Below are 14,892 nucleotides of genomic sequence, written 5' to 3' on the forward strand. Positions count from 1 at the left end.
CTTTTTCTTCAGACTTACAGTTCACTGCTATTTATGTTGTAGTTCACTGCTATTGGCTCTCTTTCTATAGAATATTATGAGACAGTGGCTTAAATTTTCTGAATAAAAGTTGAATAAAGGTCTGAATAAAGATCTTGTTGGTTCATTTCCCTAATTTGACTAGCCAGGGAGTGGTTGGTGTGAATATCATCTTAAATGGATGGTTTTCGGTGTGATACTGTTGATCTAAGGTCAGGTTATCCATGGCAGGTGCTATAGAATCAAATATCTCTAAGTGGAAAGAACGCATGAAGATGGGAGAGTCCAACTCCCCAGAATCAGAGAGTATCTCTCTCAAGTTGGAAGGAACTCATACAAATCACTGAGTCCAATTCCTAGTTTCTTGCAGGACTAACTAAAATTAAAATCATGCAACTGAGAGCATCATCCTTGATGGTACTTCTTGAGCTCTTGACACTCCTGGTGCTCTGACCACTGCCATGGGGTCCCTGTTCTGGTGACCCAACCAGCTACAGCCATCTGAAGTGTGCTAAACTTGATTGTGCTGCTCACATCAAATCCCCCCTTGGAGGAAGCAGCACCAGCTTCTGTGCAGGGTTGTTTTCTGCTGGTTTCTCGTTCCCCATCTCCTCTTCCCTACTGTGTGTGATTTGTGCTAAGGTTGATTTAATGTTGCTTATAACCTCCATGATGAAAGACTGGTTTGCTTAAGAGCCAGATGTGAGTTCAGGTATTTTATGGTATGACTTCCACATTGCCATGCTTATGGTTTGTTTTGGTTTATTTTTTTCCTTGACATTTTTTGTTTAAATAGGGGACAGGGGAATTCTTAATCTTACTCATAAATGACAGCTAATTGTTTCATGCTCAAGTGATTGTTTCAAAGACATGATGTAGGGTTGCTCCAAAGTGCTTTGTGTCTAAGCTCAGATGCGCATACAATGAAGCAGCTTTGTGGTTCTGCTGCAGGGTTATTGGTTTGCTGGTTCTTTGTGTTTAAGTCAACTCATTATGTAAAGGGTTTTACCAGAAGATGGTTTAGAATGTTCAGGTTGTGAATTTCTGAACTTGATGCTTTTTACACTTCATGCAGTTCAGCTTTTTACTTTTAAATTTTCCTTATTTCATGTTTGCTTAAAAAAAGGAATAAACTCAGTGTGTTGCTGGGTTTGTCAAATAGAGTTCAGGAGCAGTACTGCTTGCAGTGTAGCCTGCAGAGGTGACTTTGTTTTTTCTCGGCTTCCTTGCAGCCTTGTGTCATTTGCTGTCTGTTAGAGGCAGCTCTGTATAGCCAGGTGGCTCTATAGAAAATCTCAAGTATTTTTTGGTGTATTTTAACCCTAACAAAGGGAGGGGAGGTGGTTTTGTGTCTTGAGAACTTCTGCCTCTATAACATTTTGGTGACTTTTGAACATTTGGACTTGCTGGTGTCACGTAGCAATGTGGCAGGTGGGTCAAGCCTTCAGATCTGAGAGAAGAATAAACAAATCCTGGCTATTGGTGTGGAGATGGAACTAAACAAACACGTCCTTTGTAGTTCTAGGACAAAAATTGCTTTTACATCTTGTAGGTGTCTGAGCCTGAGGTTTTCTTTTGTTGATTGATAATTAACATCTTTGTACTTAGTGACAGCAGAAGTATATTGGACTTCTACCAAGAACTCTTGCAGCGCTAGTACATAATCTTGTACAGAGTTCTGCTGCTGAAGGAGCTGTTGCAGTGGCAAGTTCTTGAGACTTAACTGCATTTCTAGAGGTGTCTCTGAATCCTGCTTGTTTCCTTCCAAGTTACAGGTTTTGTGGGCAAGCAGTGCTGCAGGTCTGCTGGAATATCCAAGCAGAACACTCTGTGTTTGGAATATTGCAAGCATGTTCTGTAGATAACCTTCAGTTAGCATAATCTTGTCAATCTGTAGTTAAGGTTAAATGGTGGAAGTAGTATGGTAGGAGTTGGGTGTGGAGTGTTCTTTTTCTTTGTTTCTTGACTAGTGGATCTGATCTGTGGAGGGGAAGGAATCTGCTGAGACCTTCTTTGAGTCTTGAGGCTTCTAGAGGGATTTACTGTGTTTTGTGTGTTCTCCTGCCAACTTGGGCATAGCATTGTCATTTCTCCTCGAGCTGGACTCCCTCTTTTCTCCATAGCAACCACTCTCAAGTGTACATCATTCCTCTGTCTCCAACAGCCAGCAGTGGGGAGTGCTTCTGAACTTAGACATCCTACAGTGCTGAATGTTGGAAAATGTTTCTTCCTCTCTTCCTTGTGCCCTCTTGAGCCCTGGAAGCCCTCCTAATTAGGAGTGGAAGCAGGGGTTTCCCTGATGGACCAAGCACACCTTCCAATGCCTCCCCCTACTAAAAATCAGCTAGGATAGGCACTAGTGTCACAGCCCTGCAGGTAACAGTACATCAGGTAACTTTTGGGTAAGAGGCTACTTAGTGTAGTTACTTAACTGCAACTGAAATAGAAAGGAAAAAGGGCAGCTTTTTACAGGCTTTAGCCAGAGAGGGTTATTGGAAGAGCAGAGCTTTGGAGCTTATAGTCTGTTATGGAAATGGATCTTGCTGAAGCCAAACTCTGACACTGAAAATTGCCCATATGTTACAGTTGTTGTGGTGCACCTGGCTGGTGGTTTGCTTTTGCAGGTGCTGTGCTTGCAGGTTGGTTTACTTAAGAGTAGTGAAACTGAAATTTGAGTATCTGGTTAGTGAGAAATAAAAGAATGTAAACAAGAAAGATCATTGAGTTACTGCAATAGAACAACTTGACAGCCTGTACAATATCCTGACATCACCTGAGCTCAGTGCAGAGTCTGAGATCTACCTAAAATTCTTCCTGTTTTGCAAGATGGGAAGAGGTATGCTTGAAGGGAGCCTGAAGAAATGTCTGATTGCACCACTTCTTGTGTGCAAACCATTGAGATCAGTGAAGTTTGGCATAGGGAATCAAGGAAAATTCAAGGGTGTAAAACTGCCCTCAAGCGTGGTCACATTGTGAGTCTGTCAGGGCCTGCAGAAGCTGGTGGTGCAGGTGTGCTGATGCTAGGAAGCTGCCAGCCAGCCTGCTGGGCTAGTATCTAGAGAAGCCACTGTGGTGCAGCAGGCACTGAACCAGTCCTCACACAGGGAGCGGGTGTTGGTGTGTTTGTTTACAGGCATCTACTCAGAGCTGGGCTATGAGAGATGCTCAGCAGAAGCCTGGCAGTAAGTGGTTCTTTCCCCCACCTCCCCCAGCCCTCCCACCTTTCCCTGTGCTATTCAAAAGCAGCATTGAAGCTGAATGTGATAGAAACCAGAAAGATTTTAGAAACTACATTAAAACCCCCCAAAAACCAGAGAGACTGAAAAGGCCAACTCCAAAGAAGGTTTATATAGGTGTGAAAGAAGCTTAGAACCAAGCTTCTGAACCTTTTACAGAGCCAAGAATAGTAATCTGATCATTCTTGGCACAGTCAAGTGTTTGTAGAAGTGACAAAGAAATGGAATCAAAGCATAAGAGAGGCTGAAGAGACAACTTGCAATGTGGTCTGTAGTCTTGAGGCAAAGAGTGGAAGGAAATATTTGCTGCTGTGTAGAGGGGAAGTGACAAAAGAGAACTTCTGACTAATTCTGGAAAGAATCAAACATCCCAGGGAACCAAAAAAAGTAATACATGCAGTGAGAAAAGAAAGGTTCATGGAAGGTAAAATAATCATTTCACAGCTGCTTATTTTTTTTCCCCCCTTGAAATTAGTTTTTTCATTGTTTAGATTTTGACTCAATAATGAAAGGAGCAGATCCAGGTCATGCAGATGTTTAAGCTTGGTTTAGATTTTGGAGGCACAGCCATCCAATGTGATCTGTATTTGTGTTTTCCTGAGGAAACAAGGCAGGGCTTTTTTTCCTTCATCTTTCATTTGAAAAGAGGACAGCAAATCAGTTGGAATATCGTTAAATAGGCTTCTTTAAAATATTTTTCTCTTAATTTTTCATTAATTTATGCCTCAGATAATTGCATTTGTTTAGGAATGAGTTTAAAACCAGGGAATCGAAAATAAAGACTGGAAGGCTCAAAGCTGTGTTTTATTTCTGCTGTTTCTGTGGCTCTGTTTGCTTTAAATGTCAGCTTAATATTTTCTTCTAAATGTTTATTCACACAAAGCTTAAAGCATTCCTGCAGTTTGTGTAGGGTATTGGAGGGGAGCTCATTGTTTATTAATAAAGCCCTCTGCAGCGCTCATGCTTTTGCTGTCCAATCTTTGCAGGTGCTGAAGAGAAAATTTTGGAAGAGTTTAAAGAAACACACAATGCCGACTCTCCAGATTTTCAGCTCCAGGCAATGATCCAGGCTGCTGGCAAGCTAGTGCTGATTGACAAGCTGCTGCCAAAACTGAAGGCTGGTGGCCACAGGGTGCTTATCTTTTCCCAGATGGTGCGCTGCTTGGACATACTGGAAGACTACCTCATTCAAAGACGGTGAGAGCAACAATATCATACCCTTCTAAATAAACTCTGCCTGCCTCTCTGGCCACAGCCTGCAACCTGGGAGTAATCCCTGCTGAAAGGAGGTGAAACAGGTTTAGGGGCCATGGTTTTAAGCTGGAGCAGGGTGGATTTAAGTCGGGCGTGAGGAGGAAGTTCTGCACAATGAGAGTGGGAAAGTATTGATATAGGCTGCCCAGGGATGTGATTGAGGCTTTGTCCCTGGAGACATTCAAGATCAGACTTGCTGTGGCCGTGGGCAGGCTGATCTAGTTGGAGAAGTCCCTGCTGACTGCAGGGGGAGGTTGGACAGGATGACTTTGGAGGATCTCTTCCAGTCTGGTACAATCTGTGAGTCTGTGAAATCTCTCTTATGAGGAAAGACTGAGAGAATTTGATCTGTTTAGTCTGGAAAAGAGAAGACTGAGGAGGGATCTCATCAGTGCTGATCAGTATTTTAAGGGTAGGCATCAGGAGAATGAGACCAGTAATTTTTCAGTGGTTACAAACTTGAACATAAGCAGTTCCATCTAAACATGAGGAGGAGCTCTTTAAGAGTGACAAGAGCCCTGGAACAGGCTGCCCAGAGATGGTGGAATCTCAATCTCTGGAGATGTTAAAAACCTGCCCGGATGTGTTCCTGTGTGGCCTTGTCCAGGTGAACCTGCCTTGGCAGGGGGGTTGAACTGATTTCCAGAGGTCCTTCCAACCCCCAGCATTCTGTGACTCAAATTCAGACACCTCACATTATTTTCTGTAGCCATCTAACCAAAAGGGTGTAAAGCACGCCTCTGAGTTACAGGGACTGAGATTTTCCTTTGGGGTGAATACAAAGTGACCTCACGTGGAGAGCTTTAAAACTCTTTGTTTACTACTCACTTAGATCTTTTGGGTGACTCCAGAGTTTATTTCATGGTTGTTTCATCCCTTGAAGTGTTCTTTACCAAAAGGCAAGAAGCAGGAGGCATAGTAATGTCTCTTCCACTGATGAAGTGGGTGAATCCAGGAGCAGTCACTCTCTTTGCTGGCATTCTTTTGACCCTGCAGTAGCATATTTCCCCTCTTTTTTTGGTGTATGTTCTTACAAAGCAGCAGTGCCATGGCAGTGAAGCTCTCCTCACAATGCACCTTCCTTCCAGGTACCCGTACGAGCGAATTGATGGCCGAGTGAGAGGCAACTTGCGTCAGGCAGCTATTGACAGGTTTTCAAGGCCTGATTCTGATAGGTTTGTTTTCCTGCTGTGCACAAGGGCAGGAGGTTTGGGCATTAATCTTACTGCTGCTGATACCTGCATCATTTTCGATTCAGACTGGAACCCCCAAAATGACCTCCAGGTAATTCTCACAAGAGGTGATTTCAGTCAAACTTTGTCTTTGCCTTTTTGATGTGCAGTTTTCTTCTCCTACAAGAGAAATTCTCTTGTCCCCCTCTTGAAAACATAGATATTATTGTTTATGTTGAACAATAACTTCTAGTTCTCTTTTAATAGAAGTTCTCTGATTATTTTGTGCTTTTTCTGCCTTTTGTCACCTGTAACTGACTATCTACTTTTGTTTTATCAGGCTCAAGCACGGTGCCACAGAATAGGACAAAGCAAATCAGTGAAAATTTACAGGTTGATAACAAGGAACTCTTATGAGAGGGAAATGTTTGACAAAGCCAGCCTGAAGCTTGGCCTTGATAAAGCTGTGCTGCAGTCTATGAGTGGAAGAGAAAATGCCACAAACGGGGTGAGAATTAACATCTTGAGGTGCATGAGCAGCAAGTGCTCTGAATGTGGGTGGGTTTTAGCTGCAGAGGGGTGGTGTTCAGCTGGAGCATAGCATGTATTTTAAAGTAGGGTTCATTCAGGGTAAGGTTCAGCCTGTCTGATGGCTCGCTCTGACAAGGAGAGGCAGGTGGAGTCATGTTCTCTCCATCCTCATCCTTTCCCATCATTCTACCCTCAACATGATGCTCAGCCTGGCGCTACATGGAGTTCTTTTAGTCAACTTTTTCAAGGGTAGCCTTTTTGCTTTGATCTTTTGCTTCAGCTTTTTGTCAGGTTAATAAGTTAAATCTGCTCCCAGGAGGTGTTTAGCACTTACCAGAGCTAAAGAGATTCAGTGACAATGAATTATTAAATTGTTTAAACCACTCAAATAACCTCACCCTGAGAATTTTGTTGTTGGTACTCTTCTCTTAAGGGTGACTGCAGCAGTGTGAATGTTTCATTGTCTGACACCACATTGTCTCCCAAGTTTCAGTCCTTAAAATGCTAAATAAGAGGGCAATAAGTTTAGTTTCGCTGTCAGATGTACACACTGGCTTGTGTCAAAAATACCCCAAACTCCCCTCTCTTGCATGTTCCAGGTGCAGCAGCTTTCTAAGAAGGAAATAGAAGATCTCCTTCGAAAGGGAGCATATGGTGCTCTGATGGATGAGGAAGACGAAGGGTCCAAGTTCTGTGAAGAGGATATTGACCAGATTCTCTTAAGGCGCACGCACACAATTACTATTGAATCTGAAGGAAAGGGCTCGACGTTTGCCAAGGTGTGCATTGACAGTCAGGGAAAGGAGTAAAATGTGACCAGCAGGGATGGTAGTGCTGTTAAATTGAACTTGTCTGGGGTGTTCCCCTCACAGGTGTTGGGGTGTGTGCATTTCCAGTCATGCTAGTTTCCAGGCTTACCTTTCTTCTTTATTCATGCTACCACTTTATAGGTCCTAGGTGTTGTTATTTACCAGTGAATAGATGTTCCTTGTAGCATGCAGTTAAGAAACCAATGCATGTGTTTTCACATTTACTAGGCTAGTTTTGTTGCATCTGGGAACAGGACAGACATTTCCTTGGATGACCCTAACTTTTGGCAGAAGTGGGCAAAGAAAGCTGAGCTGGATATCGATGCTCTAAACGGAAGGGTAAGAGCTTTGTGAGAGTTCCTAGTACAATTCAGGTGAAGCTCTTCCCCCTTCCTAAGTTTCTGCTTTTTCATTTCAGAATAACCTAGTTATTGATACACCAAGAGTAAGAAAGCAAACCAGACTCTACAGTGCAGTCAAAGAGGATGAACTGATGGAGTTCTCAGACCTGGAAAGTGATTCTGAAGAAAAGCCTAGCACAAAGCCCCGCAGGCCTCAGGACAAGTCACAGGGTTATGCAAGGAGTGAATGTTTCAGGGTGGAGAAGAACTTGCTGGTTTATGGGTAAGGGTGCGCAGATTAAACACACTATTTCTGACTGATAACTAGTAAATAACTCCTTCTCTTGGACACATTCATGTAATCTCTCACTGTGTAACCTTTAGCTCATTGCACTGTATACATGCCAGCGAGATTGAAAGTTGCTTTTATATATGTGTGTGTTACTTAGCTCAAAGTACCAGTGTGTCACAGGTGGCTTTGAGCTCACTGGTGAGAGATGTAATGTTTGTTTCTGGTTTATTGGGGGTTAAAGAACTCCTGAGTTGTCAAAGTTTAATCTCTCTTCTAAGCATCATGCACAATAACAAAGCACATTTGTAAAGGACAAGGTGGTTGTCAAACCAGCAGTCAGGCTAGAGGTTTTCAACATGGATCCTGGTATTTTGGCACCACTTCAATTCAGCTGTTTGGTATTTTATGCTTTTCCCCCTTGCCTTTACCAATCTGAATTCTACCTCTTTGCAAACAAGCAGCTGTATAGTCGACTGCTGGCAGGGTGGGCTTCAGAGCAGTCAGCTTTATTTTAGGAAGCTGTGTGCAACAATTGCTAATAGTGGATTTCAAGATCAAAATAAGAATGATTCCCCAAATCCCACGATTGCAGGAATTGCTTGAATTTCCTCTTTGTAGCTTACTGGGACCATTATTGTTAAACATATGTACTTTATTATTTTAAGGGTAGTTCCAACTGCAGCTTTACGAGCAGTGAACTTATTGCCTGTTCTGTAAAATAAACATTCTTAACTCTTTGGTGCTGGCAGTTGGATTCCCTGACATAGCCTGCAAATGCAAAAGGCATTAGTGCTAGCACGGGAGGTCCCAACTCACTTGGCACCAGGAGTGAAACTAAAACTCACCAACTGCACACAAGCAGTGCCCTGGCTGCTGTGCTGAAGGTGTTTTTCTTCTAGCTGGGGTCGGTGGACTGACATCCTCTCGCACGGGCGCTATAAACGTCAGCTAACAGAGCAAGATGTGGAAACCATCTGCCGGACTATCCTGGTGTATTGTCTTAATCACTACAAAGGGGATGAAAATATCAAAAGTTTCATCTGGGATCTGATCACTCCAACTGCAGATGGGCAGACTCGAGCTTTGGTTAATCATTCCGGTATGTCTCCCACAATCAAATGATGACGCTGGTAAATAGGGAGGAATTGCTTCAGTCGTGCTATCCCCTTCAACTATAGCCATTCTGACATGTCCTAGGATCTTGTCAGGTTTTATGAGTAAGGTGGGCTTTGACTTGGTCTGTACTTAAAGGGGAAGCCTCCCTTAGACGCTCGGTAGAATGCAGTGCTTGTTCCCTCAGATCGCTTCTGAACCGGCGCAGTTTCGAAGTGGCAACTACTGCTGGAGTTAATCTCTCTCAAATTGCCATAAATCAGAAAGCTTCTTTCCTTATGGCCCTTCAGATTCATGAGAGCTTTAACAAGAAATATTTATGTAACACCATTTTCTGGCGAGTGCTCTGAATGTTTGCAGTCTTCACACCTCGATTTGCATGAAAGTTTTGGTGGATTTTGTGATTTGCAGTTTTCTGTACTGAACTGTGTTGCTGTTCAGGGCTTTTTGGTGGGGGGTTTTCTTTCGTGAGTGTGGTTGTTTTGCCCACGAAGGAATTAGTAAAGCAGTGATAGTTGGCTTTGAAATGTGTCATTGTAGTGTGGATTGGGGTGAGAGCTTTCCTACTGAGATTGTCTAAGAAATATTGGGGTTTGCTGTAGGTCTGTCTGCACCAGTGCCCAGAGGGAGGAAAGGCAAGAAAGTAAAAGCCCAGAGTTCACAGCCAATGCTGCAGGACGCCGACTGGCTCACGACCTGTAACCCAGATGTCTTGTTTCAAGAGGACAGCTACAGGAAACATCTCAAACATCACTGTAATAAGTAAGTATTAACAAGTATTTCATTTAGAGGGGTTTTACTACCTGCTTTTGGAAAGCCCACAACTTCTTTTGACTGTTTTTAATAGAATTCAAGGCCATTTAATAGGATGTAAAAGCTATTATGACTTTTTAATTTGAGGATAATCATCTTAGCAGATATCTGGATACTTCTATAAGCTCTTTATGACTGATCGGTGCTTAAATCACAGTTCTGAAGAAAACTGTTTTCTGCTTGCTAAATGAGACAGGAATCAGATGAGGTTGTTCCTTTTACCATATAAAGATTCTCTCTCCCCACAAAGTCTCTTTCTCTTGGCAGTTGGCTCTCTAAACAAAAGCTGTTTGTTTCTTACCCTTCTTGTGGGGTCTCTCAGGCTGATGTCCTCAAACTTCTGTTCCTCAGATACTAAACTTAAATATCCAAATCTTAGTTTCCAGAATTTCAAGTAGCAGCTCACTTGTGTGGGTGTATCTCTTCTCTTCCTTGATTTTTCTCCTTTCCTCTCTCGCTCTCCACGTAATGCAGGGTATTTCTCCTTTCTCCTTTGTTTGAGTTAAAGTTCTTCACCCAGCTCTTACCTGAATCAGAGCCCTGATTGGATTGTTGAAATTCTAAACATGTTACTGAGCTGAAAGCCGTTGGGGATGAAGATAATTGTGTTTTGATTTGGATGTTATGTTGGTTTATTGTTGCGTGAATGTCTCTTAAGAGCCTCTCCTGCATTCTTGCAGCTTTCGGGTTGTAATCTCTTGGTTATTTTTGTCTTCTTCATCTTTTTCCTTACTTCTGTGCTCCTTTATAGACACTGAAGCTAATCCTTGTCCCAAAAATAACTTATTTTGAGGGGTCAGTGGGAGGAGGCTGTTTGCTTTTTGTGTTTGGGTGTTTGCTCTTAAACTCTTCAACGTAGATGTACCATACAGATTGTAATGCAGTGTTACTGAAAGGTTGTCATTGCTTTGCTGGGTTTAATATGTGCTGCGTGTCCTGCTGATGCTGATTATTGGAAAGAGATTATTGATTGGAGAGCTACCTGTGGCCTGTCAATAGGGGGTGTGGTGTGAAGGAGGAAAGGCATTCAAGGGGTTTATTTGCTCATTTCCAGATGCTAACCAAGCTTGATTCTCAGCTGATGAAAACAGATACTTACAGAATTACATTAGCAAGTGCACTGCCAAATCAACTGCTTTCTGTTTTTTTTTTTCCTGAGCTGTTTCTCAGATGTTATTACATTTCACTTGCTCTTAAAGTAATTAAATTCTTTCCTGTAACATTATTTTAATCTCCCAGGTAACATGTCCTCATGACTTGTTAGATCAGTTTGCAGATCAGGCTTAAATTCATTTTTTAAAATGCTGGTTCTGCAATAATAGCAGGAGAAAAATTACAGGGATTGGGAAGGCTGGTAAATGTGCAAGAATGTTTTCAGGTGGTTTCTTTTTCCTTCACTTCCCAGATCCACCAGGACTAAGTGAATTGTAGAAGCAGCATGTGTAGCCCAGGTGATATCAAGCAGAAATGGAAGACAGTTAATAATCTAAGTGATACCCTTCCAAAAGGTAGCAGTAGAAAATTGGCTTTATAGGAACTGGTGACCTGTCCTATCACATGTGTGCTGTTTTCATGTGTAGGACTCCTGAGAGGTGCAGAGAGCCTCTGGTTTTTGGTTGATGTTGGGTTTTTTGTGGGTTTTTTTTCTGCTCCTCCTCTTTGGCTTGATGTAACAGCTGTTATTGCTTAATACTAAGATGACAGAGACCCTCAAAAGCTTATTTACATAGCCACACAGGGAGCAGGGACACCTTACTGGTCCCAGTTATCATGCCTACAAAAAGAAGCATGTCTGACATGTTTTGAATTGCAGACATGACCTTCATTCAAATCCCTGCTCTTCTGAGGGCTGCTTGAATAACACGTGTAAGAGCGGGTGTGTGCTGCGCTCGCATCAGATCTCCGACGAGGAGCTCTCAAAACTGGTGGTGGTCTAAATTTTTCATGCAAGCTGGTGATCAGATTACTGCCTCCCTGGTCACCCTCCCTGTTCCCTGAGCAGCAGCAGTTCAACAGTTGCCGTGATGGATTTGGGTACAGTGAGAGGGCAGGCTGAGTACTCCCCATCTCTACTGGCCCTGTTTTTACTTCGTGAACAGGGCAGCAGGGGGTGCCCTGAATTGGGTAAACATCGGCGAGCGGGATGATTTCCAGGTAGATCCTTTTGCTACAGAGATGACCTCTTCTCTAGTCTCCTTGAAAAGCCAGTCTGCCAGCCTCTCTGCTGCCAGCTTTAAGTGTGACCACACCACCTGACAGCTCTTCCAAACCCGACTGTAGTATTGCAGAAGGGAGGGGGGAAATAAACATGGGCAAGGAAGACTTTTTTCGCTTCCTTGTAGCAGTTAAGTTGCGCACAGGTAAAATTAGAGAGCAGTTTGAGCTTAAAAGAGTAAAAATAGTTAATATCTCCCAAGGGAAATGGGGGGATTATTTTTGTCCCCCCCCTATTCTCGGAAGCAGAAAGTTGTATAATCTGAAAAACCTGACATTCCATATTGAGGGTTTATTGTAAGGTAGTAAAACCAGATTTTATATCTCGTTTATTCCTACAACTTCTGATGTGCTTCCAAAAATGGTATTAAGGCAGCAGCTGAGGAAATTTTATGAGATAATGAAGCAGAACAGTTACTGAAAGCCATCTGCTCAGTTGTTTACAAACTTGCTTCAATACTTCAGAGGCAGTGGTAGAGTACGTGTCTAAACTTCACAAGCTGCACTAGGTAGAACTAAATGAAATGCGCCGGGGCCGGGCTGAGCTGGGTCCCTCTCTGTGCAGTGTAAGCGGTTGCCAGGCAGGCCTGTTGGAAGCCAGCAGAAAGCACCACACAGAGGTGATTATGTGCCACCATCTGTCACGCTTCAAGCCTACCATACAGCATGGCTAATCAGCCTTGGCAGGATGATGGATGAACAGCAGCAGCTGCCAAAAGCCACTGTTGGCAAACAGTCCTGAAGTTAAGAACTTTTTCCCCCCTCTGCCTTCCTCTCCAGGGTCCTGCTGCGTGTCCGCATGCTCTACTATCTACGACAAGAAGTTATAGGGGACCAAGCAGACAAGATCTTAGAGGGTGCTGACTCAAGGTTAGTGCAAGTGCAGGTTTCTTTTTTGCTTTGTGAGGCTGGCTTTTGTAAAGCACAGGTACTGTAATAAGGCAGCGTTTAAAGGTTGTCACACTTTATCTCCGATGTGTCTGGTCTCATTATTTTATCAAGTGCCGTGGGTAATTTTCTTGGGGGAGGGAATGGTGTGGGAAGTGACAGCAGTGGATTTGCAGTTCTGCTAATGCCAAAGGATTATTCTGTCTCAATTAAAAAAAAATAACTTTAAATGTATCTTGAGACCTTAAATGAATCATATTTGGATAACCATTGTCGTTCTCCTCCCAAAGCAACCTAACGCTGAGGGGATTTTTGGGGGGGTGGCTTTGGGCATTTGGTTGGATTTTTGTGGGTTTGGCTTCTTTGGGTTTTTTATTAAGGTATATTTATTTATTTATTTATTCAAACATGTAATTTAACTTTGTCCAGATTGTAAAATGTCTCTCTTGGGTTTTGCCTTTATGAGTTTTCTGTGGTTTGATTTGGTTTGGAGTTTTAATTGTTTTGGTTTTGGGTGGGGTTTTTTTTCCCCCCTCCCTCAAAATTCCTATTTACCAAATACTGTGAACCACCTTTGGGGTTGTTTGGTTTTGGTTTGTTTTTTTCAAACATCTTTGTCTAGTAATACCTGTGAGAATGTCAATAATGCTGTCTTCACAGTGAAGTAGATGTATGGATACCTGAGCCATTCCACGCTGAAGTTCCTGCAGACTGGTGGGATAAGGAGGCGGATAAATCCCTTTTAATTGGAGTATTCAAACATGGTAAGTGATGTCTCACTCTGAACAAAACTCAGTTGTGAAGCTTTCTGTGTGTAGGACTGTTCAGTCATAATATTAACAAGTATTGTTCCAAAGAACTGTTGGCTTCTATCTCCCTTTTTTTTTTTTCCTTCTTGCCTGCATTAAAAACCTAATATGAGCTGTAAATATCAGATGCTGTTTTTAAATGTTTGCAGAGCATTTGAGAAGAAAACATTACTTTCTTGGCTGTAAATAAAACAAAACCATATTTGTTTAAATAATAGCCAAATAGTAAGATAGATCTCCATAAACTTTGCTTCCAGCACTGCTTCACTTGCTAACTCTGCCAACCAGTGTCAAAGTGGACGGTGGGCTTAACCTCTGCTATTAATCTGTACAAGTGCCTCCTGGGCTTTGTTCCAAGCAATATTTCACAAATGTCAGTGTTGAGAACTCCCGGCTCCCTTGAGTGGGATGCAGCCTTGTTAACTTTGAAAGGCTGGGGATGCAGAGCTGGCATGATATATACAGTGAGCGATTCCTGATTATAATCCCAATTCTCTGGAGGTCGCAGAGGTATTCTCAGCAGCCCAGCCTGACTAAAGGGGAGAATGATGGCTTATAAAACCTTTCATGATTACAGTTTGGCTTGAGGCTCTACAGCAGTTAGGAGCAGTGTGTTGTAGTACAAATCCTAATTGAATTGTGCTGTTCTGCCTATGTACAGCAGCTCTGTTTTGTGGGCTCAGCTGAGGCAAGTCTAGTCTAAAAATCATTTTCCTGCAGTGCACTGTTGGGATCTGCCATTTTCCATCTAGTCAAGTTGGGCAGTAAAAAAGCAAACAGCAGTTTGAAAACCATAGAGGGAACAGTGTCATCTTACTGACATGCATCATCCTAAACCTAATGAGACAGGTTCGTTGGCCTTACGTACAACCCATGTATGCAGCGGGTTTGCAGCCTGCACTGAGGGTTCCAGCAGGGCTGCAGCTATAGAAAACCTCTCTCTGTGTGCTTCCATTTGCATCTGCACCTTTCCAGTAGGGAGTGTGGAATGTGGAGGCGTAAAGGAAACTTGAAGAACTTTTTCACTTGTGGAAGGTTGTTGCTTTACTTTATAAAGACACGAACTTGCTCTTTGCAACACCTGCAGTTTGTTCATGTTATCCGTGTGAAAATGTTTCTGTGCTTATGAGATTTACAGCTTCACAGATTGCATCAGGCTGGAAGGGACCCTCAAAGGTCAGCTTGTCCAGCCTCCCTGCACTCAGCAGGGACACCTCCAGCTAGATCAGGCTGCCTAGGGCCACGTCAAGTCTGATCTTGAACGTCTCCAGGGATGGGGCCTCAACACATCCCTGGGCAACCTATTCCGCTGTTTCACCACCTTCACTGTGCAGAACTTCCTCCACATGTCCAACCTTCAATCTCCCCAGCTCCAGTTTCGAACTATTGTCCCTTGTCCTAT

At 43.0% G+C, this 14,892-nt stretch overlaps 1 protein-coding gene across 5 annotated transcripts in view; it reads left to right on the forward strand.

Moving 5' to 3' along the window:
• CHD7 (chromodomain helicase DNA binding protein 7) overlaps nucleotides 1-14,892 on the forward strand; it is a 130,784-nt gene that overhangs the window by 103,604 nt on the left and 12,288 nt on the right. For all 5 annotated transcript variants that reach the window (XM_064170812.1, XM_064170814.1, XM_064170816.1 and 2 more), the window contains exons 16-25: nucleotides 4,241-4,451; nucleotides 5,597-5,792; nucleotides 6,021-6,188; nucleotides 6,811-6,990; nucleotides 7,249-7,359; nucleotides 7,439-7,644; nucleotides 8,553-8,752; nucleotides 9,369-9,528; nucleotides 12,574-12,663; nucleotides 13,342-13,445. In XM_064170812.1, the coding sequence (XP_064026882.1) occupies nucleotides 4,241-4,451; nucleotides 5,597-5,792; nucleotides 6,021-6,188; nucleotides 6,811-6,990; nucleotides 7,249-7,359; nucleotides 7,439-7,644; nucleotides 8,553-8,752; nucleotides 9,369-9,528; nucleotides 12,574-12,663; nucleotides 13,342-13,445 (1,626 nt within the window). The remainder of the gene's footprint in view (nucleotides 1-4,240; nucleotides 4,452-5,596; nucleotides 5,793-6,020; nucleotides 6,189-6,810; nucleotides 6,991-7,248; nucleotides 7,360-7,438; nucleotides 7,645-8,552; nucleotides 8,753-9,368; nucleotides 9,529-12,573; nucleotides 12,664-13,341; nucleotides 13,446-14,892) is intronic.

The sequence above is a fragment of the Pogoniulus pusillus genome, chromosome 34 (genome assembly GCF_015220805.1).
Source record: "Pogoniulus pusillus isolate bPogPus1 chromosome 34, bPogPus1.pri, whole genome shotgun sequence".
Taxonomy (NCBI): Eukaryota; Metazoa; Chordata; class Aves; order Piciformes; family Lybiidae; genus Pogoniulus; species Pogoniulus pusillus.